This window comes from Chiloscyllium punctatum, chromosome 13 (assembly GCF_047496795.1).
Source record: "Chiloscyllium punctatum isolate Juve2018m chromosome 13, sChiPun1.3, whole genome shotgun sequence".
Taxonomy (NCBI): Eukaryota; Metazoa; Chordata; class Chondrichthyes; order Orectolobiformes; family Hemiscylliidae; genus Chiloscyllium; species Chiloscyllium punctatum.
In genome coordinates, this window is record NC_092751.1 from 107,939,409 (window position 1) to 107,967,346 (window position 27,938).

The 27,938-nt window shown below is 42.0% G+C and overlaps 1 protein-coding gene and 1 long non-coding RNA gene across 2 annotated transcripts in view; one reads left to right on the forward strand and one right to left on the reverse strand.

Annotated features, from left to right (window-relative positions):
* The window catches only part of LOC140484761 (uncharacterized), a 53,466-nt gene extending 33,248 nt beyond the window's left edge, over nucleotides 1–20,218 (forward strand). Inside the window, exons 3-4 of the long non-coding RNA XR_011962321.1 lie at nucleotides 16,138–16,236; nucleotides 16,862–20,218. This is a non-coding gene — a long non-coding RNA (uncharacterized lncRNA). The remainder of the gene's footprint in view (nucleotides 1–16,137; nucleotides 16,237–16,861) is intronic.
* LOC140484760 (myozenin-1-like) lies at nucleotides 573–27,938 on the reverse strand. The gene is made up of 6 exons (XM_072583579.1): nucleotides 27,769–27,938; nucleotides 27,245–27,348; nucleotides 26,342–26,511; nucleotides 13,891–14,158; nucleotides 10,173–10,359; nucleotides 573–1,159 (listed from the first exon to the last, which is right to left on the reverse strand). Exons 2-6 carry the CDS (start codon nucleotides 27,318–27,320, stop codon nucleotides 928–930), a joined length of 933 nt encoding a protein of 310 aa, XP_072439680.1. The 5' UTR covers nucleotides 27,321–27,348; nucleotides 27,769–27,938; the 3' UTR covers nucleotides 573–927.

Below are 27,938 nucleotides of genomic sequence, written 5' to 3' on the forward strand. Positions count from 1 at the left end.
TTTATCTTAGCCTGCTGGACACACTTTCCTCATTCCTGAAGAAGGGCTGATGCCCGAAACGTCGATTCTCCTGTTCCTTGGATGCTGCCTGACCTGCTGCGCTTTTCCAGCAACACATTTTCAGCAGTGACATTTAAAGCCATGAAAGAATAAGGAAAAATAAATAAATCTGTGTTCCTTCAATTCTGGTTTCCTTACCATCCTGAATTTTAATCCTTCCACCTTTGACAGCTGAAGGCACAGCCATAAGCTGTGGATTTCCTTCTGTGGCTTGTTTTCTTCCTTTAAAATGCTCCTTAAAACGAACCTCACTGACTAGGGTCACCTGCCCTAATATCTCCTTATGTTGCTTTTGGTGTCAAATTCTGTTTGATAACGATCCTACTCAGCACCCTCTGATGTTTTACTATATGTAAGGTACTGTATAAATCAATGTTGCTGCACATGGTGTGAAACTGGGAGATCTGTTTCCTGTGTGGTTAACTAGATTTGGTGCACCAAATGCAGATATGTGAACAAACATTTACAGGTTCGTGGTTGCGTTTCACATATAGAACTAAATACAGTCAATGTTTTCTGGTAACTTTTATTTTGTTTAGAAAATAGTTGCCTTATAACATTACTGTCTTAGAGGCATCAAAGGCAAAAACGTATTTCAATCATACTTCGCTTTGTTTACTCTTACTTAAAACATGTGAACTACAACTGTTACAAGAACCTGAAACCTGTTATAGATCAGTATTTGAGTAAAGTAACAAAATATGTTAATAATGGATGAGGGAAGAGGTCTTGAGAAGCCACCAACTTTTAAAGACTATGCATTGATACACTGATGATTCTAGCCAAATGTCACGTCTAATGCTATCTGTTCAAAGTGCTCCTGAGCTAAGGCCAAACAAGTGACTTTAAGCTACCCGTTCATGACTTCTACAGGTCATCAGTTTCAGCATTGAACTCGAGATCTATTCCAAGGTTAACCAAAGAATCTGTGCTCATTGGAGTCCAGCCCAGAGGGGTCCTGTTAAAGTTTGGCCGGCAGCTGATGTCTTGGTGAAATATGATCACAGGCTCGGGTTCTGGAGGAGCTGTATCAAATTCCGGGAGCTGAAAAGTCATGAGTTTGGCTGCCTTTTCAAACCCTCCATATGGCATCGCAGTTCTGAAAAGGATTTTAAACACAAGTTCAGCTTTAAATTATAATACAGGATGACAGTATATAAGGCAGAAAGATCTCTTTCACCCAAGGATGCCATCAGTTTCCCACTGTTCTGTAAAATAAGTACAAAACCGTGCCTTTGAATTTATTCAGTGACAATCAGTGAAGAAATAATGAGCAAAATGCTGATAAGATTAGGTGCAAACAGATAGGAGGAGGCTTGTGTGGAGCATTAACACTATATATAACAGTTGGGTGGAATGGCCTGTTTCAGTGTTGTAGACTCCTAATTTTAAATGACAGAATACAAATGCTTTTGAAAATAGGGGGGTTTAAAAAATGTTAGCGGGAATTTATAGCACCTCATGCCCACAATTTCTCAAGATGCTGTCAGTTTTGAAGATTTTCGTGTTTAATCTAAATTGTAGGCTGGATTTATTTGAAAGTATGTCCTTCCCTGGGGAGGGTGCAGTTTCTTTAATAAGGTGGCTGGAAGAATGTAGGCAGTGATTTCAGAGCTAAGCTGCTGTATCTAATGACACGGCCATATCAAGTCACAGAGCAACAGTCTAATTTAAGAAAACTAATCAGGTCACGGACAGTTGCAAAAGACTTCGGGAGTTTTAATAGTACACTTCTCACTGCCTTTGGGATATTTGCATGTAAAACTGGTATATTATAACAGTTATTTTAAAGATTTTTGGAAATAACCAGTCTGGTTACTTTGAGCCTTTAATCAAAAAATGCCTTTCAGTCACATGGGCAGGCAACTTGCCTCGAAAATACAACAACTGTTACAGACTGGGTATTCACACAGCTATTTGGTAAGTGGCTAAGAAACAAAAGTTGTAACATAAACATTTTCTAATTGTCAGTAAACATTAGCAAGCCACACAAAATGAACTCCCTTGATTCTATCAGTGACAGAAGTCGCACAAACACACATTCCTAGGTTGCAATTCAGAAATAAAAGAAGCTGGGAATTCTGTGTCCGGGAACTCATTCCTGACTCCCCAAAGCCTGTCCACTATCTACAAGTCAGGAGTATGATGGATTACTCTTCACATGTCTGGATGAATGCAGCTCCAACAACGCTGAAGAAACCTGACACAATCCTAGGCAAAGTACCTCACCACCTTACAGATTCACTCACTCTACCAATGGTACACAGTGTCATTAGTGTGTTCTGTCAACAGGTTGCACTGCAACAACTCACCAAGTCTTTGTCAGCAGTTTCAAAATGCATCAAACTGAGATGGACAAGGACAACAGATGCATGAAAACACCACCATCTGCAAGATCTCTTCCAAGCCACACACCATCCTGACTTGGAACTAAATCGTTATAGCTTTATTGTCACCAGGTCAAAATCCTCCAACTCTGTTCCTAACAGAACTGAGAGGGTCCCTAAACTGCAATGATTGAAGTAATTCAATATGGCAGCTCACTATCATCCATCCAAAGGAAATTAAGAATGGGTAAAAACACCCACATCTTTTAAAGAATAAACAAAGGGAATGGAAGAGAAGGAAACCATTCAATTGTTTCATGATTTGATATTGAGTTGAACTTTTCTGTTGATCTTGTCCCACATCTTTTCTTGTGAACATGCAGACTTCTCCTGAGGCACTACTTCCTGGTGATGGGCTTATGTGCAAAAAATTGATTCTCCTGCTCCTCAGATGCTGCCTGACCCATTGTGCTTTTCCAACACCACACTCTTCACTACTTTTTTGCCATGTACTTTTCCTGCGTGACAGGGACTACACTTTGACTCTCCAAGATTGCAGATAACCCAGAAATAGGGATGAAGACAAGTAGTGAGAAAGACACAATGAATCTGCAGGGGGATATGAAGAGGTTAAATGAGTCAGTCATTATTAAAAAGCTTTGATCATGTTGCCTGAATTACACTGCATTAGGCCTCACTGCGAATCCAAGCAGTGAGCAGGTCAGTACATAACTGGGCGTTGGTGTTACTCAGTGGGCTGGACATTGGTTTGCAATTCAGAATGAAGCGTGGGTTCCATTCCTGCACTAGCCGAGGTTACCATGAAGGACTCTCCTTCTCAACCTCTCCCCTCACCTGACTTATGGTGACCCTCAGGTTAAACCGCCAGCAATCATCTCTCTTTGATGAGAGAGCAGTCCTATGGTCTGAATATGGTAACTTTACCTTTACACTGTTGTACGCATTGGGTGGCTGTTCAAACGATAGCCTTGTCAGTTACAGGATTAACAAAAATAAAAAATCCATGCAAGGAAGTAATAAAAGAACTAGATACTTTCTTCAACCTGCAAAAAAAAAATACATTATCATGTGGACAAAACTGAGCACGTGCTCTCATTGACAGATGGAAAGGATGAATACTTCTATTAGTGATCTCCACAGACTTGCAGAGAACTAATAAAAGCTTAAGGCAGCTTAAAAGAACTAATCAGTGACAGTAATGTTTTGATGTCTTAGCTGAAGCATTGTCTGACCACTTGAAGTCAAGAGATGACTTAAAGGCAATTCAACTAAGAATAGAAACCGAGGTCAGGAAAAACAATTGAACGGCGATTTGGAATGGTAGGGAGAACCATATCCAAAAAATGACTGACCGAGTGCAATGTGTTAAAGTCAAAAGCAGAGAAGTGGTATACAAAAATGGTGTTGGGGTGGGAGAATGTTGACTGAAAGAACCTCAGATAACTTATCAGTGTGGCAGAAAAGTGCTGGTCTTAAAATTGTCTCACCAAAGACATAACATATCATTAATGCAATAAATGCCTGTCCCAAGATGTGAGTCACAGAAATAAGTTTTTACATAAAAATCTAAAAAGTCCCAATGAAACAGAAGATTTGAATGATATTGTGATGCATTTCCTTGACAAGATCTAGAAATCAAGCAGAAGCTACCTGAGTCCTGATATCCAAGGAAGGGGAAACAAGATTTGTTTCAAGAGCGCATAGGTTTAGGGTGAGAGGGGAAAGATATAAAAGGGACCGAAGGGGTAACTTTTTCATGCAGAGGGTGGTACGTGTGTGGAATGAGTTGCCAGAGGAAGCGGTGGAGGCTAGTACAATTACAGATTTAAAAGGCATCGGGATGGGGAGATGAATAGGAAGGGTTTGGAGGGATATGGACCAGGTGCTGGCAGGTGGGACTAGATTGGATTGGGATATCTGGTCGGCATGGACGAGTTGGACCGAAGGGTCTGTTTCTGTACTGTACATCTCTATGACTCTATTTCTGCAGGATGCACTGCACAGGGAAAAAATAGCCAACAGCAAGTATTTTAGAAAATAGACAAGAGAAAGCTGAGCCAGGTAATTGGGTCTGCTTATTCCAGTTATTAGACAAAATCTTTTAGCAACAAAACCCACTTCAAAAAGATTTGAAGAAAATGTCAGTAAACTTATAACACAAAATGTGTTTTCCTCGAATTGTTTAGAATTGCCCACAGCAGCAACCTGCTCAGGCAATAAAGGTGACCCTTTGATGTGACCATCACTATTTAATACATCTTCAGTCTTTATCTGCAGCACATATTCTTGTTGGAAGCTAGCCTGTTTCTCAGCTGTTTCAAGTAATCTTGTACTGTTATGTATCAGAAATCTCTCATTGTCTGTCAATGGCCATATTACTAGCTCATTTAGAATGGCAGTAAGTTTTTCCAATTCGACATTCCACTGCTCCAGAGTGGACGACAGGGTAGAATCAAATAACACAGAGATTTGAAAGAAAGAAAGAAGACATTGTATTGCAGCATAACCTCACCAAGCACTTTCCAGCCAATGAAGCATTTCAGAAAGATGGTCAATGCCCCAGTGGATGTGGTGGCTAATTTGTACAGATCAAGATCCCAAAAACTGTTCTAGAGTCATAGAGTCATTGAGATGTACAGCACAGAAACAAACCCTTCGGTCCAACCTGTCCATTATAGAGGTTTATAAAATCATGAGGGGTATGGATAGGGTAAATAGACAAAATCTTTTCCCTGGGATGGGGGAGTCCAGAACTAGAGGGCATAGATTTAGGATGAGAGGGGAAAGATATAAAAAAGACCTAAGCGGCAACTTTTTCAAGCAGAGGTTGGTACGTGTATGGAATGAGCTGCCAGAGGAAGTGGTGGAGACTAGTACAATTGCACCATTTAAAAGGCATCTGGATGGGGAGATGAATAGGAACGGTTTGTAGGGATGTGGACCGGGTGCTGGCAGGTGGGACTAGATTAGGTTGGGATATCTGGTCAGCATGGGTGAGTTGGACTGAAGGGTCTGTTTCTGTGCTGTACATCTCTATTACTCTATTTACCCTTTCAGTTAGACGCAGGTGCAGAAGCATTAGTTCTTTGTGATACTAAACAGTAATTGGAGAAAGGTTTAATTCTGTGGACCATGAGGTTTAGAACTGAATATCAGAGGACAACTGAACATAACGCTTCAATTCAGAAAGAGAAAAATAATTGAAACTTTCCACAAGTGAACCAGCTCTACCACCTTGTATTTGATTTGACAAGTCAAGGAATTGGAAAGCTGAGAAGATCAACTTAAAAACACTGAAGTTGAATTTCCACAGCTGTACACACTGGAAAACTGGAAGCAGTATACAACATCACTTCACTTCCTGAAATGTAGCCAATGTCTATTTACATCCAGTAAGGTTGCTTATCCTCTCTCATCAAAGATGAAGAAGGAAATTGACTCTATGTTAAAGCAAGGGGTTATTTCACCTGTAATAAATGAATAGAATGGACTTAGAATGGACTCAGTGCCAAAGCCCAATGGATGTCAGAATCTGCCCAGATCTCACAAATGTAATTTAATTGTAATAAAAATATAATTTAATGCAAAGTTCGTTGTACCTTGTCTGTGGATGGGGACTTTGCAAAGTCAGGATAGAGTTCTACATGAAACAAGATGCAAACCATGTTTTTTGGGACACTACCCCTCTTAATTTGCTCACAGCCTTCACCATTTGGAACATTATGCTTCAGTATCACATTAGCACCGGAATTCTTCCAGAGGACAATGTCAAACATCCTCAAGACTGGATAGAGTTGTACGTCCCATGCAGACATCCTGATCCATAAGTTCACTCAGACAGAAGAAAGCACTTGAGTGTGAGTTATGCTGCAACACCTACAAAAAGTAGGACTCAGTAACAACTGTGAATTCTTATAACCACCTGTCAAATTCCTTAGGCATGTTGTGGATGTATTTGTTGTCAGAGCTGATCAGCAAAGAACAAGACCAATCAAGGAGTTTTCACAATATGACTGAGATGTGGGATTCACGGTCAATCATGTCAGCATGTTAGCTGTCTTAAATAAACCACAATAATTAGCTGATACACAATACAATACATAGTGCTGAAACAAAGTAAAATTTTGGGGCATTTTTGAGAAAATCAAAGAGATGTCATTATCATTTGATTTTGTTTTAATGATTATGCATTCAGAAATGTGGGCTTCATGGCAAACATACATTTATTACCAATCCCTAATTGCCCTGGATAAGGTAGTGCTGAGCTGCCTTCTTGAACCATTGCAGTTAATTTGATGGAGTGCTAAAGTGTAATATTGATGTTTAATGATGTGTAACAATGTATTTGGAGGGAGTTCCATGATTTTAACCCAGGGACAGTAAAGGAACAGTGCTGTATTTCCAAGTCAAAATGGTGTGTTGCTTGGAGTGGAATTTGCAGTTGTCGATATTAGCTAGTATCTGCTGCCGTTGACCTGCTAGATTGTATTGGTCATGGGTTTGGAAGGTGCTGTCTAATCAACCTTGGTAATTTTCTTCAGTGCACCTTCTAGGTAGTACATGCTGCTGACATTGTGAGCTGGTGGTGGTGAGAGAGAATGTTTGTGGATGTGGTGCCAATCAAATGGGTTGCTTTGTCCTAGAACATGCCAAGCGCCATGAGTGTTGCTGGAGCTGCACTCATCCAGACAAGCAGGGAGGATTCTACTGCACACCTTGTAGATGGTGAACAAGCTTTGGGGAGTCAAATGTTGAGTTACTTGTTCCTAGATTCTGACCTGCTCTTGTAGTCACAGTAATCATATGGCCAGTTTAGTTGAGTTTTTGGTCAATGGTAACACCCAGGATGTTGATATATTAGCTCACCATGACCCAGACTACCTACCTACCATCATTGCTACACATGCATCTTCTGCAAAACTGGGAGCTGTACACTTTCTGATACAGACATATAGAACATAGAGCATAAACATTAGAGTGCAGTACAGGCCCTTCGGCCCTCGATGTTGTGCCAACCCGTGGAACCAATCTGAAGCCTGTCTATCCTACACTATTCCATTTTCATCCATGTGTTTAACCAATGACCATTTAAATGCCCTTAAAGTTGGTGAGTCTAGTTGGTGAGGTTGTTCCATGCCCCTACTACTCTCCAAGTAGAGAAATTACCTCTAACATCTGTCCTATATCTATCACCCCTCAATGTAAAGCTATGTCCCCTCATGCTAGCCATCAACATGCGAGGAAAAAGACTCTCACTGTCAACCCTTGATAATCTTACATGTCACAATTAAGTAACCTCTCAACCTTCTCTCTAATGAAAACAGCCTCAAGACCCTCAGCCTTTCCTCATAAGACCTTCCCGCCATACCAGGCAACATCCTAGTAAATCTCCTGTGAACCCTTTCCAAAGCTTCTTCATCCTTCCTATAATGAGGTGACTAATAATCTACACAGTACTCTAAGTGTGGCCATACCAGAGTTTTGTACAGCTGCAGCATGACCTCGTGGCTCCAAAACTCAATCCCTCTACCAATAAAAGCTGACACACACAGTATGCCTTCTTAACAACCCTATCAACCTGGGTGGCAACTTTCAGGGATCTGTGTACGTGGACACAGAGATCTTGCTGCTTATCTACACTACCATTACCATTAGCCCAGTACTCTTTATTCCTGTTGTTTATTCCAAAGTGAATCACCTCACACTTTTCCGCATTAAACTCCATTTTCTACCTCTCACCCCAGCTCTGCAGCTTATCTATTTCCATCTGTAACCTGCAACATCCTTCAACACTATCCACAACTCCACTGATCTTTATGTCATCTGCAAATTTACGAACCCATCCTTCCACGCCCTCATCTAAATCATTTATAAAAATGACAAACAGCAGTGGCCCCAAAACAGATAGTTGCAGTACCCCACTAGTAACTGAACTCCAGGATGAACATTTCCCATCAACCACTGCCCACTGTCTTCTTTCAGCTCGGCAATTTCTGATCCAAACAGCTAAATCACCCTCAATCCCATGCCTCCATATTTTGTGCAATAACCTATGGTAGGGAACCTTATCATACGCCTTACTGAAATCCATATACACCACATCAAATGCTTTACCCTCATCCACCTGTTTGGCCACCATCTCAAAGAATTAAATAAGATTTGTGAGGCACAACCTACCCATCACGAAACCATGTTGACTATCCTTAATCAACTTATTCCTCTCTAGATGATTATAAAACATATCTCTTATAACCTTTTCCAACTCTTGACCCACAACCAAAGTAAGACACATTGGTCTATAATTACCAGGGTTGTCTCTACACCCTTTCTTAAACAAGGAGACAACATTTGCTATCTTCCAGTCTTCTGGTACTATTCGTATAGACAACGATGACATAAAAATCAAAGCCAAAGGCTTTGCAATCTCCTCACTGGCTTCCCAGAGAATCCGAGGATAAATTCCATCCGACCTAGGGGACTTAACTATTTTCACACTTTCCAGAATTGCTAATGCCTCCGCCTTACACACCTCAATCCCATCTAGTCGAGTAGCCTGAATCTCAGTATTCTCCTTGATAACATTATCTTTTTCCGGTGTGAATACTGATGAAAAATATTCATTTAGCGCTTCTCCTATCTCTTCAGACCCCACGCACAACTTCCCACGACTATCCTTGATTGGCCATAATCTTTCTCTAGTCATTCTTTTATTCCTGACATACCTATAGAAAGCTTTAGGGTTTTCCTTGATCCTATCTGCCAATGACGTCTCATGTCACCTCCTGGTTCTTCTTAGCTCTCTCTTTAGGTCTTTCCTGGCTAACATGTAACTCTCAAGCACCCTAACTGAGCCTTCACATCTCATACTAACATAAGCCTCCTTCTTCGTCTTGACAAGCAATTCAACTTCTTTATTAAACCACGGTTCCCTCCTCGACCATTTCCTCCCTGCCTGACAGGTCCTGCCATGCAGTAGCTGTTCCTTGAATAAGGTCCACATTTCAATTGTGCCCACCCCCTGTAGTTTCCTTCCCCATCGTATGCATCCTAAATCTTGCCAAATCATATCATAATTGCCTTTACCCCAGCATAACTCTTGCCCTGCGTTATATACCTATCCCTTTCCATCACTAAAGTTAACATAACCGAATTGTGGTCACTATCACCAAAGTGCTCACCTACCTCTAAATCTAACACCTCGCCCGGTTCATTACCCAGTACCAAATCCAATGAGGAATTACCCCTTGTTAGTCTGTCTACATATCATCCTGGACAAAAACTGACCCATCTAAAGAACTTGAACTATAGTATTTCCAATCAATATTTGGAAAGTTAAAGCCCCCATAACAACTACCCTGTTACTCTCGCTCCTATCCAGAATCATCTTTGCTGTCCTTTCCTCTGCATCTCTGGAACTAGTTGGAGGCCTACATAAAACTCCCAACAGGGTGACCTCTCCTTTCCTGTTTCTAACCTCAGCCCATACTACCTCAGTAGACAAGTCCTCAAACGTCCTTTCTGCTACCATAATACTGTCCTTGACTGACAATGCAACATCTCCCTCCTTTCACCATCTTCTCTGTTCTTACTGAAACATCTAAATCCCAGAACCTGCAACGACCATTCCTGTCCCTGCTTTATCCATATCTCCAAAATGGCCACAACATCAAAATCCCAAAAATGGAAAGTGAAGCCTGCAAAGTGACCAAGACGATTCTGGAGGGAAGGAGGAACATTCTGTTAACCTGGCATCAGAAACCTCACCTGTTGAAGGATTTATAATAATGCAACTTGGTTGAGCCAGATGGACTTTCCATGTGTAAATTCATAGTTGCTTTCAGTTCAGGGTCGTTGCCCATGGCCTGTTCCCAGGGTGACACATAGGTTTTCAGTACTGTGATATGTTTTTTCCCAGCTCCTCCTGCAGATCCTTTTTCACCATCTGCTCCACCTGTAGAATAGCAAAATCGAAGATGAGTTATCATCAGACATAAATATTAATGGGAAAATATTTCTGCATTATTGCTTATTTAGTTCTGATTCATTGGAGAACTGTGGTAAAGATTAAAATTGTCGATGATATATATTAAGTAGAATCACTTTCTGTTCATTTTGGATCAGTACCTCAGGGAAACCTTTTTTTTATATTATTATCATTCTTTATTTGAGTTTCCTGCCTCCTCTCTCTCTCTCTCTGCCCACGTATTATGTGATGTATCCTGTTATGTCTCATTCATTTAGTGTGGTTCTTGTGCATTAGCCAGTGATGAAACAGCAATTTTCAATTGAAGCTTTTCACTTCTTATGAAAGTAGTTTGATCTCATTGCTCTTAAAGTTCAAAAACACTGCAGAAGAGCAGTACTCAGATGGAATCATAATTTTCAATTTTCTTCTCTTTTAAGACCATGAGACGTAGGCGTGGAAGTAAACCCAGCAACAGTCCATCGAGTTTGCACTGCCATTCAATGAGATCATAGCTGATCTGATAATCCTCCACTCTACTTTCCAGCCATTTCCCCAGAACCTTTGATTCCTTAACTGATTAAAAGTCTGCCTCAGCCCAGAACACACTTGAAGATCCAGCTTCTACAGCCCTCTGCGATAAAGAATTACACAAGTTCTTACTTTCTGAGAGAAAATGCATCCAATTGCATTTGTCTGGATTAAACTCCATCTCTGATTTAAGAGGTGATCTCTAAATCTGAGACTATGCCCTCTGGTCCTCGAGTCTCCTGCAAGGCAAAACAACCTAGCCACACCTACCTTGTCAAGTCTCCTAAGTATCTTATATGTTCCAATAAGGTTACTGTCATTCTTCTAAACTCTGATGAGAACAGGCTTTGCTCATCTTTGGAGATCATGAGGTGCAATTCCATCAACTACGCATGAAGAGCCATTTTTCCAAGTGTCAGCCTCGACAGTGAGGCAAGCCAAGTGTCAAATGCCTCCCAGCTGAGTTCAATCTTGACCCCACAAAGTAGGGATCCTGGGGTTGATTTTCTCTCCCTGCCATTATGTGTTGAAGGTAATTTCCAACACAAGATTTGCTGAGAAACATTCTCATGTCTCTGAAACAAGATCCTGAGTGAACTTTAATTCCCAACACCACCTTTTCAAGTCAGCATTGAATTTCCCACAATGTCACCCATGTTTATATCAATTTGTTGAAAGCTTAACATTGCTTCACTTTTCCACAAGTTATTTACAAGTAACAAATTATTACCATTATTCACTTAATGGTAAGGTCCTGGGGAGTGTTGCTGAACAAAAAGACTTTGGAGTGCATGTCCATTGTTCCTTGAAAGTAGAATCGCTAATACACAGAATAATGAAGTAGGCTTTTGGTATGCTTGCCTTTATTGGTCAGTGTATTGAGTCCTGGAGTTGGGAGGTCATGTTGTGGCTGTACAGGACATTGGTTAGGCCACCTTTAGAATATTGTGTTCAATTCTGGTCTCCCTGCTATAGGAAGGATGTTGTTAAACTTGAAAAGGTGCAGAAAAGATTTACAAGGATGTTGCCAGAGTTGGAGGGTTTGAGCTATAGGGAGAGACAAAATAGGCTGGGGTTATTTTCCCTAGAGAGTCAGAGGCTGAGGGATGATGTTATCAAGGTTTATAAAATCATGAGGGACATAAATAGGATGAATAGTCAAAGCCTTTATCCCCAGAGTAGCAGAATCCAAAATTAGAGGTCATAGGTTTAAGGTGAGAGGGTAAACATTTAAAAGGGACCTAAGGGGCAACTTTTTCATGAAGAGGGTGGTGTTTGTAAGGAATGAGCTGCCAGAGGAAGTGGTGGAGGCTGGTACAATTACTGTAAAAAGGCATCTGGATGGGTATGTGAATAGGAAGGCTTTAGAAGGGTATTGGCCAAATGCTGGCATACTGGACTGGATTAGGTTTGATATCTGGTTGGCATGGACAAGTTAGACTGAAGGGTCTGTTTCCACATTGTATGGATGTATGACTCTATGATTCTAGTCACTACATTACTTCAAACAAATGTACTTCATTGTCGATAGAGCCCTCTGGAATGGCCTGAGGTCCTGAAAAATGTTGTAGAAATGCATTTTTTTAAAAACTTGCTTGTTATAGTCCAAATTCATATGGGAAGGCTTTAAAATTAGCATTATAAAACATATATTCAGAGCCTAAATCAAGCACAATAATAACCATATTGGTACATGATCTGCAAAAGAGTTCAGGTCACTGCTAAAGTGATCGGGGTCTTTTTATTTACGGTAATCCTAGTAGCTGCCTGCTATGAAACCAGATTTCTTTTCATTCTATTTCACTAGTAAATTAGTTTGTTCGATTTGAAACTTGATATGCACAAATGGCAAAACACTTGGAAACTCAGAGAACAGAGGGATCTTGGATTGCTTGTCCACAGATCCCGAAAGGTGACCGGATAGGTTAATAGGGCAGCTAAGAAGGCATAAGGGACACATTATAACAGCAGGAGGGTCAAGTGGAGCTGTACACAATTTCGGTTAGGCCTCAGCTGGAGTACTGTGTGCTGTTCTGGTCCCCAGATCATAGGAAGGATGTGATTGCAATGGAAGCATTACAAAGGACATTAACTAGGATGTTGCCTGGGATGGAACATTTCAGCAATGAAAATAAGCTAAATAATCTTGGATTGTTTTCTTTGGAGCAAAGGTGGTTGAGGACGGATTCAGATAGAGGTGAATAAGACTATGAATGATATGGACAGGACGTAGAGGAAGCAGCTGCTCCCCTTAGTTGAAGGGTCAATAATAAGGAGACATAATTGAAAAGTTAAAAGTGGGAGACTTAAAAGGAATCTACTGAAAATGTATTTCACCTGGAGGATGCTGGTAGTCTGGAATGCACTGCCTGAAAGAAGCTTTGAGGTGGGAAACCTCACAACCTTTTAAAAGCACATGGGTGAGTACTAGAAGTGACATAACATTCAACGATATGGCAAGTGGGACTAGTGTCGGTAATATATTTTGACGGGTTGAGGTGCCTCTTCTGTACTTGTGATCCTATAAAATTCAGATGGGCAATCTATGACTTCAGCAGTCTTCAAGACTTTATAAGTGGTACCCTGGTATGGAAATAACCCCAGGGCCATCCTTCCCGATCTTCTCTCTTCCCCCACACAGAATAACCTCAAGCTTTGGGGCAAAGTGATTGGTGCACTGCATCAGAGCATCTGAGATGATGCTGCTGCCAACAGCATCCCCAACAAGGCCCCAGCTGTGGGCATCAATCCCCTATGTCCTCATCTGTCAATTGAATCTGAATTGAGGCACATGATAGGGTTCACAAGCTGCAGTTTTATTTTGAAATACTTTCTCTTAGAAAAGTAGTGTTTGTCTAAGAAAACAGCATTCAGAGATTGAAACAGCTTTCCCACATCAGATTTATTCATCTTCTTGACAAGGCAAAGTCAGCAAGTTGTCATGCACCTGTGTTGTATTCAAAGGGTTAACATTACTCAGGTACTTACCTTGAACTCCATGACCCTCAAGGCCTCCAGCCCCTGCACTCCCTCCATCTACTTGATCATGGCTGCTCCCATGTTTCCCAGTAATCCCGGAGACGGCAGCTAGATGCTGAGGTTTGGGATATGGTGCTGGCGCTGTACCCCGTGAATGTGTTCCATAGCGAGTGTACCCACTTCTGAATCCAGATCCTGTTTGTCCAACCATCTGGATGCCACCTGACCCAGTCTTCAGCACACCACCAGAACCAGGTATGAACTTCTGAAAGTTGTCCTAGGAGATAAAGATGAGGAATTTTAAAAAAAAATTGTGCTCACATTGCTCAGATATAATCCATTACTATTGTGATTGGTTGATTGAATTTGGATTGGTTGGATGCGAATCTTGTGTTTCTAAACTGTTCAGTTGAACGTTTCTATATTGACACCAGTTTCTCTCAAGATTTTCAGTCTAAGTTGTAGAAGGTTTAATCATTATTATACACACTGAGGTGCTAAAACGTGCCAACATCCACAGAAGTCAAAAGATTCAAATGGAGGTACTTGGGAAATAAAAGTATTGCATTGTATAAGAGTAGAGTGAGTGGATTAACTGAAGCATAGAGAAAGGGCAGTGATTGGCATTACTGCCTCCAAACAGGAAGAGGAACAGGATCTGTGGAATAGTTTATGAAGCATTGTGATGCTGTAATGTACCAGAACAACCATGTCAAGTAGTGTGTTCCTTTTGTTATTTCAAATAAACTCATCAAATAAAATGTTAAAACAAATCAAAAATTGGAATCCTACAGATGCTGAAGTCCGAAATAAAATAAAAAAATGGTGGAAATGGTCATTGGGTCAGGCAGCATCTATGGACAGAGTAAAAGAGTCAGTGTTTCAGTTCAATGACTTTCATTACAATTGAGAAAGTAGGAGATGTGATGGATTCTGAGAAGGGGTGAGTGAAACCAGGAGAAAAGGTCGGAGTGTGATAGCACGGAAGACAGGAGAAATTGAATGACGTAACAGTGCAATGATAGGGATAGTCAACATGACTTTGTGTGTGGGAAATAGTGTCTCACAAACTTGATTGAGTTTTTGTAGAAGTAACAAAGAGGATTGATGAGGGCAGAGCAGTAGACGTGATCTATATGGACTTCAGTAAGGCGTTCAACAAGGTTCCCCATGGGAGACTGGTTAGCAAGGTTAGATCTCATGGAATAGAGGGAGAACTAGCAATTTGGATATAGAACTGGCTTGAAGGTAGAAGACAGAGAGTGGTGGTGGAGGGTTGTTTTCCAGACTGGAGTGCCACAAGGATCGGTCCTGGGTCCACTACTTTTCGTCATTTATATAAATGATTTGGATGTGAGCATAAGAGGTACAGTTAGTAAGTTTGCAGATGACACCAATATTGGAGGTGTAGTGGACAGCAAAGAAGGTTACCTAAGATTACAATGGGATCTTGATCAGATGGGCCAATGGGCTGAGGAGTGGCAGATGGAGTTTAATTTAGATAAATGTGAGGTGCTGCATTTTGGGAAAGCAAATCTTAGCAGGACTTATACACTTAATGGTAAGATCCTAGGGAGTGTTGCTGAACAAAGAGACCTTGGAGTGCAGGTTCATAGCTCCTTAAAAGTAGACTTGCAGGTAGGTATGTTTCCTTTATTGGTCAGAGCATTGAGTATAGAAGTTGGGAGGTCATGTTGCGGACATTGGTTAGGCCACTGTTGGAACATTGTGTGCAATTCTGGTCTCCTTATCGGAAAGATGTTGTGAAACTTGTAAGGGTTGAGAAAAGCTTTACAAGGATGTCGCCAGGGTTGGAGGATCTGAGCTATAGGGAGAGGCTGAACAAGCTGGAGCTGTTTTCCCTGGAGTGTTGGAGCTGAGGGGTGACCTTATAGAGGTTTATAAAATCATGACAGGCATGGATTGGATATTAGACATAATATCCCCTTGGGGTGGGGGAGTCCAGAACTAGAGGGCATAGGTGTAGGGTGAGAGGGGAAAGATATAAAAGAGACCTAAGGGGCAACTTTTTCACACAGAGGGTGGTACAGGTATGGAATGAGCTGCCAGAGGAAGTGGTGGAGGCTGGCACAATTGCAACATTTAAGAGGCATCTGGATGGTTATATGAATAGGAAGGGTTTGGAGGGATATGGGCCGGGTGCTGGCAGGTGGGACTAGATTGGGTTGGACCGAAGGGTTTCTTTCTGTGCTGTACATCTCTTTGACCGTGACTCTATAATAATTGGTTTTCCAGGGCCAAAGAAAAGAAATAAGAATAAGGCAGATGTGCTATTGCCTGAGAATGAAAGTAAGATAAAACCACAACAGGCAAAGAGAAAAGAAACAAAATGGGGTAAGAATTTATGATCTGAAACTTTTGAACCCAGTGCTGAGTCTGGAAAATGCTGAATTGAAGGTTGAGGTGCTATTAAGCCATTTCAAAATCTCCCCTCTTAAACCATTTCAAAATCTTTAATGGTTCAATTGGGTTGCCTCTAAATTTTACAAAATCATTGTACTAAATTCCAGAAAACATTGACCCAGCTTACTCAGCCTTGCATCATTGGACAACCCTTTCATCACAGTAATGAGTCTGATGAACCTTCACTGTATTGCCTCCAATGCAAGCATATTCCTCCTTGGATATGGAGACTAAAATTTTACGCAATACTTGGGATGTGGTCTCATTAAAGCCCCAGTACTCTGGTAGCAAATTCATGTGTTCTAATCTCATAGCAATAAAGACCAACATGTTGTTTCATTTCCTAATTGCTTGTTGTACCTGCATGCAAGCCCAAGTGTGTCTGACATTCAACAGGCACAGGTTTTACAGAAATATTCTAAAGAATATCTTTCAAAGAAATATATTTTATTTTTAGAATCTTGAGACTAAAGTGAATAATCTCACAGCTCCTCACATTATACTCCACCTTCCACCTTGTTTCCTACTTACTCAACCTGTTTATACCTCTTTCCAGAAGCAAAGAACAATGCAGCACAGGAAAAAGCCCTTCAGCTCACCAAGAGTGCACCAACACATGAAGTCTTTCGAAACTAAAGTCCTTCACCTCTCTGCCATCCACATCTATGGAGTTCAACCCTGTCAAGTGCGAGGTTGTCCATTTTGGAAGGACAAATAAGAATGCGGAATACAGGGTTAACGGTAGGGTTCTTAGTAAGGTGGAGGAGCAGAGGGTTCTTGGGGTCTATGTTCATAGATCTTTGAAAGTTGCCACTCAGGTGGATAGAGCTTGTAAGAAGGCCTATGGTGTATTAGCGTTCATTAGCAGAGGGATTGAATTCAAGAGTCGTGAGGTGATGTTGCAGCTGTATAGGACCTTGGTAAGGCCACATTTGGAGTACTGTGTACAGTTCTGGTCGCCTCATTTTAGGAAAGACGTGGAAGCTTTGGAGAGGGTGCAGAGGAGATTTACCAGGATGTTGCCTGGAATGGAGAATAGGTCGTACGAGGATAGGTTGAGAGTGCTAGGCCTTTTCTCATTGGAACGGCAAAGGATGAGGGGTGACTTGATAGAGGTTTATAAGATGATCAGGGGAATAGATAGAGTAGACAGTCAGAGACTTTTTCCCCATGTACAACAGAGTGTTACAAGGGGACATAAATTGAAGGTGAAGGGTGGAAGGTATAGGGGGGATGTCAGGGGTAGGTTCTTTACCCAGAGAGTGGTGGGGGCATGGAATGAGCTGCCTGTGGGAGTGGCAGAGTCAGAATCATTGGTGAACTTTAAGCGGCAATTGGATAGGTACATGGAAAGGTGCTTAAGCTAGGACAAATGTTCGGCATAACATCGTGGGCCAAAGGGCCTGTTCTGTACTGTATTGTTCTATGTTCTATGTTCTATCTGTCTATTCCCTGCTCATTCATGTACCTGTTAAGGTGCCTCTCAAACCTTGCTAGTGTATTCACTTCCACTACCCCCTCTGGCAACACATTCCAGGCATTTACCACTCTCTGTGTAAAAGACTTCCATTAACTTAGGTTTAAGCTAAAGGGGGACAAATTTAATGTCCCCTAATAAGTGACATTTCTGCCCTTGGGAAAAGACTCCAACTATCCATTTTATCCATGCATGTCATAATTTTGCAAACTTCTGTCAGGCTGCTCTTCATCCTTCACAAGCCATGTGAAAACTAAACCATGGTTGTCCAAACTCTCCCCATAGTTAATATACCCCAACCCAGGCAATATCCTGGTAAACCATTTTCTATATGATCTCCAAAACATTCATATCCTTCTGTTAGTGTGGCAATTAGAACTGCACACAATATTCCAAATATGGCCGAAGTGAAGTTCTATCGAGCTGTAATGTAATCAGCTAATTTTTGTATTCCATGACCTGACCAATTAAGCCAAGCCTGTCTTCTTGACCATCTTATCCCTTTGTGTTACCATTTACACGATATATTATCCTGCTCTTGTCAACCATCTTTGTCACTTCCGTAAAAACTTCAATCAAGTTTGTGAGACATGACCTTCCCTGCACAAAGCAATGCTGCCTATTGCTAATAAGTCTGGAAAGTCCGCTGGATGTGTCCCTCATTTCCAATGTATTGCAGGAGGAGCATTCCACAGGGCTGAGTTCTCCTGCCATTGTGAACCTGATGGACTAAATCAACTTTATGAACTGCAGACAATAATTCAGGAACTGATTACACAACCTAAGCCACTCGTCACCAAACTCAGGTCCCTCAATCCCACTATCTATTCCTACAACTGTAACGTCTAAGTGCCTTATATCTCTCCAGACACTACAAATTCAGTTCGTGAAACCCATTCCTGAGCAGAAAACCCTATGTCACTTTTTGAGTCGTGATGCATCTCTGGAGCTCTGTCCCCAGGGTCACTCTGACTGACCCCACTCCTCAGGTATTTATCCTGCTGTTCACCCCCTGGGTCACTCTAACTGACCCCACTCCTCAGGTATTTATCCTGCTGTTCACCCCCAGGGTCACTCTGACTGACCCCTTTCCTCAGGTATTTATCCTGCTGTTCACCCCCAGGGTCACTCTGACTGACCCCACTCCTCAGGTATTTATTCTGCTGTTCACCCCCTGAGTCACTCTAATTAACACACTCCTCGGGTATTTATCCCACTGCCACTATTCAGTCCCAGTTTCACTCTCCATCAATCTGTTGCTGTTGTTGTCACTGTTCAGACTGATTTCAACTTTGTGTCCTCTTCACAGTTTGCATTCCCACTTCACTTTACATCATCAGCAAACTTAAATGCCTTAATATAATAAACACAAAGTATTGCAATGCTGAAATCTGAAAGAAAAACAGAAAGTGCTTGAGAAACTCAGCAGATCTGGCAGCATCTATGGAAAGAGAAACAGATGCTGCCAAATCTGCAACTCTATAGATGCTGCTAGACCTGCTGAGTTCCTGCAACACATTTTATTTTATGTTTGTATTTTAAATAAATAACTCTCCATCTCTTCATTTAAACCACTAACATAGATTGTAAATAGATGATCCCCCAGCATTGATATTTGCAGCAGTCTGCTAGCCACAACCTGAAAATACTTATTTATCCTTAACTCTCTGCTTCCTGCCTATTAATAAATACTCAATTGATGCTAACATTTGCCCCCAACTCCAAGCACCCTTGCCTGCCTTTTAACACACATCCCAAAAAAACAAATAAATTTGTCAAATAGAATTTCCCTTTCCTAAAACATATGCCTTTTTCTCATTGCGTTCTCAGTGCATTGATAAGACCTCTTTGGAAATAGATTCCATCATTTTTCCAAATATTGATGTAAAGCCGACTGACCTGAAGGAATCTGCTTCCTCTTTCTCCCCCTTTCTTTAATATGTTTGTGACATTTACTTCCTTCTAACATCCTGAGATCATGCCAAAATCTCGGAAATTTTGGGAAATCTTGGTCAGCACTATCTGTGAGCTGTCTCTTTAAGACCCCAAGGTACAGACTGCGGATTTGCCTGTTTTTAGTATCTTCAGTTTGTTTTAATTTTTTTTCCCTTTGCTGATATTCATTATCTTAATTTCCTCACACTTTTTAGCTCCCAGGTTACCTTGCATTGTTCTTTCTCCTTTTTGAATACTGTCTTTTTGATTTTTGACCTCAGGCTAAGAAGATTTATGAAATCAGTTAAAGAGGATAAGTTTTATCTGAAATGTGACATTTGAATAGGATATAGTAAACTGATGGCATGATCGGCTCTTGGTGACACAACCATGTGACAGGAAAAAATTACCATTGAATTTTCAAATGTTTATTAAACTTGAAGCATATTTAAAGTCCCAGCAAATTACAAATCACATAGTAGGACAATTTTATTTGTATGGAAGGGGCATTAATATATTAATATTTACTTTAAATTCATATCATTTTAAAGTATTATCTGCAATGAAGATCATTCTGTATGTAAAGTTGACTGAAAAAATTTAATTCAATTGAAAAAAGATCAATTTAAATAATGACAAAAAATACTTATATGATTCTTATCCCAAAGTGAGCTGAGATATATCTACTTTTAAATGTAATTAAAATATTCCCAAACCACAATGGAAAGGTGGGACTGTGTTAATTTGTAATGATGTACATTCAGCTGGAGCAGATATCAAGTGTTGGTTGCGTCAGAGAGTTGCTAACATTAATAGCAACCCAGTTAATAAACTTGACTTTTCTTAGTTTGGGAAATAGTGGTGGAAAAATACAAGAGAAGTCAAGTACTTTGAGCCAGAAGATGAATGAGGAGGTAAAAGCCAAAGTGGAGAATATTCAGGTCTGATAGATTAGATTAGATTACTTACAGTGTGGAAACAGGCCCTTCGGCCCAACAAGTCCACACCGCCCCGCCGAAGCGCAACCCACCCATACCCCTAACCTAACACTACGGGCAATTTAGCATGGCCAATTCACCTGACCTGCACATCTTTTGGAGTGTGGGAGGAAACCGGAGCACCCGGAGGAAACCCACCCAGACACGAGGAGAATGTGCAAACTCCACACAGAGAGTCGCCTGAGGTGGGAATTGAACCCGGGTCTCTGGCGCTGTGAGGCAGCAGTGCTAACCACTGTGCCACCGTGCCGCCCATGATGAACGGAGAGGAGGAAGAATTCACTCGGGTGAGTGTGAGAAAATTCAATTAGTGCAAGTATAAATGGCATCCAAGAAAAGTGGTGATCTGAGAGGAAGGACTGAGGTGAAATTAGATAAAGTCACAACAAGATAGATAGAGACAAACCAGAAAAGGTGTCATGCTGGATGTAGGACTGAGAGGGAAGACTCAAATAGAGGAGTTGGAACAATTTGAAGGGGATTTAAGAGTAGTTGAGCTTTAACATTTTGATGTCTTTTTCTGTAAAAGTAAATCTGCTTTTGCAACACTGGACAGAAATATGAATAAATTATTTAAAAATTCTTCAACGTCACATGTAAGTACCAAAATACTTAATTCTAATATTTAGTGCAGAGATTTGATTTAAATGCAGAATTCAACACACTATCTCATACATTACTCTGGGAACAAGCACTAAGATAATGTTTACTAACACTACGTTTCTCATCTCCATGGCCGTCTTTGGGAAATCTAGCTTTATAGCCTTTGATTCCCAGTTGCATTTCTAATTCCCCTTTCAAAACTTCACCTGACATTTTGTGCTTACAAACACACTTGCACAAAATCCTTACTGTGAAGAAAGCTTCCTAAGTTTACATTTGGGCTTGAATGGGATGCTTAGTTGGCAAAATGTTTAATTTGACCTGAGACAATGGCCAGTGAAGCGAATGGAATCAGTGCTGACTGTATAAAGCACTCGACAAAGGTAATGGCCTGGTCTTGCCTGACATAATTCGGTAAAATTGAACTCATCAAGAGTGTATATTGGACAAGCAGCCTGATAAATGCTGGCACTGGATGTTCAGGTAAGATGATGGTAAAGTAGAGCTTTTGAAAGTGAGCCATTTCTTCTGAAATCATTGTCAAGAGTGAGGTCCTGGAAAAGCAGTAGGTCAGGCAACATCCAGGGAGCAGGAGAATCATTTTGGGTAAAGGCCCTTCATCAGGAATGAGGATTGTAGGCCAGGCTGCTGAGAGATAAATGGGAGGGGGTGGGGGAGGGTGGGAGGTGAGAATGAGATAGGCAGATGAAGGTGGGGGAGAAGATGATAGGTTGGAGGGGAGGGTAGGTCAGATAGATGGGGACGACAATGGACAGGTCAGGAGGGCGGTGCCGAGTTGGAAGCTTGGGACTAGGATAAGGTGGGGGGAGGGGAAATGAGGAAATTGGTGAAATCCACATTAATCCCCTGTGGTTGCAGGGTCCCAAGGCGGAAGATGAGGCTTTCTTCCTCCAGGGATCGGGTGGTTAGGGTTTGACGAAGGAGGAGGTCCAGGACTTACATGTCCTTGCCAGAGTGGGAGGCGGAATTGAAGTGATCAGCTATGGGCTGGTGGGGTTGATGGGTGCGGGTGTCCCAGAGATGTTCTCTGAAACTATCTGCAATTTGGCATCCTGTCTCCCCGATGTAGAGTAGACCACATCCGGTGTAATGGACACACTAGATGACGTCTGTGGAGGTACAGGTAAATTTCTATAGGATGTGGGAGGATCCTTTGGGGCCTTGGACGGAGGTGAGGGGGAAGGTGTGGGCGCAAGTTTTGCACTTCCTGCGATGGCAAGGGAAGGTGCCGGGACTGGGGTAAGGGCTGGTGAGGGGCATGGATCTGACAAGGGAGTCGTGGAGGGAATGGTCTCTCTGGAATGCTGATAAGGGTGGGGAGGGAAATATATTCCTCGTGGTGGGGTTTGTTTGTAGGTAGCAGAAGTGGCAGAGGATGATACGATGTATCCACATGTTGGTGGGGAGGAAGGTGAGGACTGGGGAGTTCTATCCTTGTTGTGTTGGGAGGGGTAGGGTTTAAGGGTAGAGGTGAGGGAAGTGGAGGAGATTTGCTGGAGGACATCGTTGACCATATTGGAGGGGAAATTGCAGCCTTTGAAGAAGGAGGCCATTTGGCCATTTAGTGGAATTGGTCATCCTGAAAGCAGATGCGACGGAGGAATTGGAAATAAGAGATGGTGTTTTTATAGGAAGCAGGATGGGAGGACATGTAGCCCAGGTCGCTAAGGAATCTATGGGTTTGTAGTAGATGCCTGTGGCTAGTCAGTTGCCAGAGACGGAGATGGAGAGTTCCAGGAAGTGGAGGGAGGTGTCCAAGATGGTCCAGGTGTATTTGAGGTCAGGGTGAAAGGTGTTTGTGAAGTTGATAAACTGTTCAACCTCCTCATGGGAGCATGAGGTAGTGCCGATACAGTCATTGATGTAGCAGAGGAAACGGTGATGATGGTGCTGGTGTAGCTGCAGAAGATGAACTGTTCCATGTACCTGACAAAGAGGCAGGCAAAGCTGGGGCCCATGCAGATGCCCATGACTGCCCCTTTGCATTGCAGGAAGTGGAAGGAGAAGTTGTTAAGAGTGATGACCAGTTCAGCCAGGCAGATAAGAGTGTCAGCCAGGTGAATCCGCCTGGCTGAACTGGTTCTCACCCTTAACAACTTCGCCTTCCAATCCTCCCACTTCCTCCAAACGAATGGGGTAGCCATGGGCATCTGCATGGGCCCCAGCTATGCCTTCTTCTTTATCTGGTACATGGGATAATTCATCTTCTGCAGCTACACCAGCACGGTCGCCCACCGTTTCCTCTGTTACGTCAATGACTGTATCGGCGCTACCTCATGCTCCCACGAGGAGGTTGAACAGTTCATCAACTTCACTAACACCTTTCACCCCGACATCAAATTCACCTTGACCATCTCAGACACCTCTCTCCACTTCCTGGACCTTTTCATCTCTGTCTCCGACAACCGACTAACCACGGACATCTACTACAAACCCACGGATTCCTCATCTATCTGGATTACACCTCCTCCTACCCTACCTCCTGTTAAAAATGCTATCCCTTATTCCCAATTCCTTCGCCTCTGCTGTATCTGCTCTTAGGTTGACTAATTGCACCATAGAAAATCCCAAATGGCCTCCTTCTTCAAAGACCGCAATTTCCCCTCCCACGTGGCTGATGATGTCCTCCAATTCCTGCACCTCTGCCCTTGAGCCTTACCCCTCCCAACGCATCAAGAACAGAAGCCCCCTGGTCCTCACCTTCCATCCCACCAACCTCTGGATACATTTCAACATCCCTACCACCTCTGCCACCTGCAAACAGACCCCACCACGAGGGATATATTTCCCTCCCCACCCCTATCAGTGTTCTGGAGAGACTATTCCCTCCCTGACTCCCTTGTCAGATCCATGCCTCCCACCAGCCCTTACCCCAGTCCCGGCACCTTCTCTTGCCATCGCAGGAAGTGCAAAACTTGCGCCCACACCTTCCCCCTCATCTCCGTCCAAGGCCCCAAAGGATCCTCCCACATCCGATAGAAATTTACTTGTACCTCCACAAATGTCATCTTGTGTGTTCATTACTCCGGATGTGGTCTACTCTACATCAGGGAGACAGGACACCAAATTGTGGATTGTTCCAGAGAACATCTCTGGGATACCCGCACCAACCAACCCCACCATCTCATGCCTAAATACTTCAACTCCGCCTTCCACTCTCCACCAAGGACATGAAGGTCATCGGTCTTCTCCTTTGCCAAACCCTAACTACCCGATGCCTGGAGGAAGAAAGCATCATCTTCAGCCTTGGGACCCTGCAGCCACTCGGGATCAATGTAGATTTCACCAGTTTCTTCATTTTCCCTCCCCTGCCTTATTCCAGTCTCAAGCCTCCAACTCTGCACCCATCCTCTTGACCTATCCATCATCTTTCCCATCTATCCACTCCATCCTCCTCTCTGACATCACCTTCTCCCTCACCTTCATCTGCCTATCTCATTCCTAGCTACCTTGCTCCCAGCCCCACCAACCCTCCCATTTATATTTCAGAGCCCCGGCCCACATGCCTCATTCCTAATGAAGGGCTTATGCTTGAAATGTTGATTCTCCTGCTTCTCGGATGTTGCCTGACCTGCTTTTCCAGTACCACACTCTTCGACTCTGATCTCCATCTGCAGTCCTCACTTTCTCCATCTGAAATCATTATCAAGTTACAGCATATGGATAAAGAAGTGTAGTAAGGAAAGAATGAATATTGATGATCTTCAATGATGCAGGATCAGTACAGAAGTCATTATTGTAGATGTATTAGCTACAAAACAGATTTAGTGGGATTACCAAACGCCGATAGTTGCAGTGAAATGTTCAAAAGTGGAGAGGTCTCAGAGTAGTTGGAATGTCAGAGAAATAGAGATATCAAAGGCCAAGAGGGATGTCAAGTTTGAAGAGGGATGAAGTGCCATAAACAGTGTCTTAGTTTGGTCATCTCAGTGCTGTCAGTGACAAAGTTTGAGAAAGACAAATAGGGAATTGTGTCTAAAATGCCACAGATTTCAGACAGAAATATATATTCAAAGATTTTAATGAGCAAAGGGAGGTTGGAGCTCATATAGTAATTTTCAGGAAGACAGAAATTGCAAACGTATTTTGAGCTGAGAGGTGATAACAACATTTTCAAAATGGTTTGAACCCATTACTAGAACATCCAGCATGGGGAACTGGAAGGGAAACTGAGTAGTCAGCAGTTTATTAGGAATGGGATGAAGAGAGTAGAAGATGAATCACATGGATGACGTGAGTTAAAATGGGAATGTTGGGGAAACGGAAAAGACTCTGGGGAGGGAGGAGACAGCAATTGTTACTAAGGCCTGGGGTGGGAGAAATAATCCTAAAGCAAGATTCTACTTGGTGAAGAGGGAGAAAAGGAAGAAAGCAACAGAGGTGTTTATCCTAGTGAAAAGGAAGTCGAAGAAGTTCATACACGTCTAGTTGGAGCTAAGATCTGAATGGCTCAGGTTAGGGGTTTGATGAAGAGGAGAGAAACAAGTGCTTCTTTCCTCTCTCCCAGGTCAGCCAGCTGGAGCAATCAATTTTGGCAGATGAATGTGAGGCTCTTGATGTGGTTAAGCCTGATCTGGAAATGAAGGGCTAAGTTTGTTGTGTGTGTGATGCATTAGACCTTGTTCCTCTTTAGGCTTGAGGTGGTAAAGGTGAGGGGTATGCCATGGGCAGTGACTGCTATGAGAGATAGTGAAGGTTTTACATGGAAGGAAGTGAGGTGATGGTCTTTTGTCTGTTTGCCTTTGCACCTGAATATTACCACTTATTGATAATTTTTCTGAAGTTCATGTCATTGGTGATGTGATAGGATCTTCAATATGCAGCCATTGAAATGCAGTTCAGGACAAAAGGAGACATTTCAATATATGGCATTCTGCAGTTGAATTGCTGAAATTGCACACAGGTGACAATTACATATAATAGCTAGTAAACCTACGAAAAGAAGTTTGTATGTGGGCTTGAACTGATCAACGTTAGACATGATATGGGTGGGAATGCATACCATCGAATCTGGATTAAAGACATCAGGATTTGATTCATAGATGAACCTTTCAACCCTGCGTTGCCTCTCTTTAAACATCAGGGATCCTTTATTCTTCAACAGTGACAGTTCCTCCAACATCACATCCCTTGGGATACTGATTTTCTTCCCAAGGTTAATCTCGCTTCCAGCTGTTACAGAGAATGGTAAACAAAAGAAACATGAAAGATGTTAAGGCTAAGGACAGGAGAGTGGAACACACATTTGGCCCCATGCCTTTATGAGACATTGGTCAGAGTTATATTGATGGAGCTACTGAAGTGCTGCAAATGGCAGAGACACTGCTAACCTGTACTCAATAAATCAATCACGCACATCTTCAGCTGTTAGTACTGACTGTCAGCAGCTTCTCCAAATTAAAGTGCACTCCTGTCATCTGAGGAGGCATACCTGGCTCTCTACAAAAGTCGTAAAGTTACAAGATACTGAGAAAATGCACAGAAATAAAGCAATCAAACAGAACAGCGTGTCTAACTGTTTTTGTAATTAGCAGGTTAAAGAACTGAATAGTGTGACAGGGGTATTTTATAAATAGGGTGTGTTGACTCGTTGTCAAACGGTTGTCTTAAATAGACGAGATAGGTTGAACAACATGGGTAAAATGTGGGGCTTTTTGTCAAATAGTTTGGGATTTTAAAAACTTTAAATCCAAGAAAACAGCACTCAACCATCTAACATTTTTAGAAAGAGCCCCCATTTCTCACTTGACCTTGTTACAAAGTAGTAACAAATAAATATATCCTGCAGACGAAATGACAGTGTAATCCGAGTAAGTACTTTCAGTTTATCTGGAAAGAGCAGTGTCTTTATAGGGAAAGCTACATCTGTCGCCTTGAGCGTGATGTTATAAATGCAAAACCTTACCATCCTTTAGCGTTTTTATAATTATTCTGCTTGTCCTTTTCTTCTTTATTGGGGCGGGGGTTCCAGCTAATGGCATGGTGGCTGGGATCAGTCCTTTCTTCTTGCTAAATAATGAGTTAGAGAAAAAAAGGCACATATCAATAATGACATTGTACCAAAGAAATGGATCAGGACTTTCCAGTAATTGGTGGAATTACAATGCAATGGTAAACATTGTATTAGCGTTTGATCTCATTGAACTACATGCATAGACCTCACAAACATTTCAAACCAAGCTGTGGAAGAAGAAAGGAAAAATATTAATATATTCTTCATTCTTCTTCCATTAGCAACAGCATAATCATTCCACAACTCTGATAACCTTCTACTGGAACAAGCATCTATACAGCTCCCCCAATGCTTGAAAAACTGAATATCAAACTGAATCACGGTCTAGAGAGCTTGTCCCACTTAGATTAAATGTATAGTTTTTAAAAATAACCACAAAGTTACTTGATGTCTTACAACTGTTTACAATAACTTACCTTTTAATGTAAAAAAAAACTCCTGCTGGAATATCTAGTTGCAGTTTGCAGTTTCAGGTCAGAATTTTCCAAATCAAAATGTTCATGAGCTAAGATGAAGTTTTGTGAAGAAAGGACGGAGCAGGACTTGTGTCTGCACAGCACCAAGTGCTGATGCAAAGTGCAGTGAA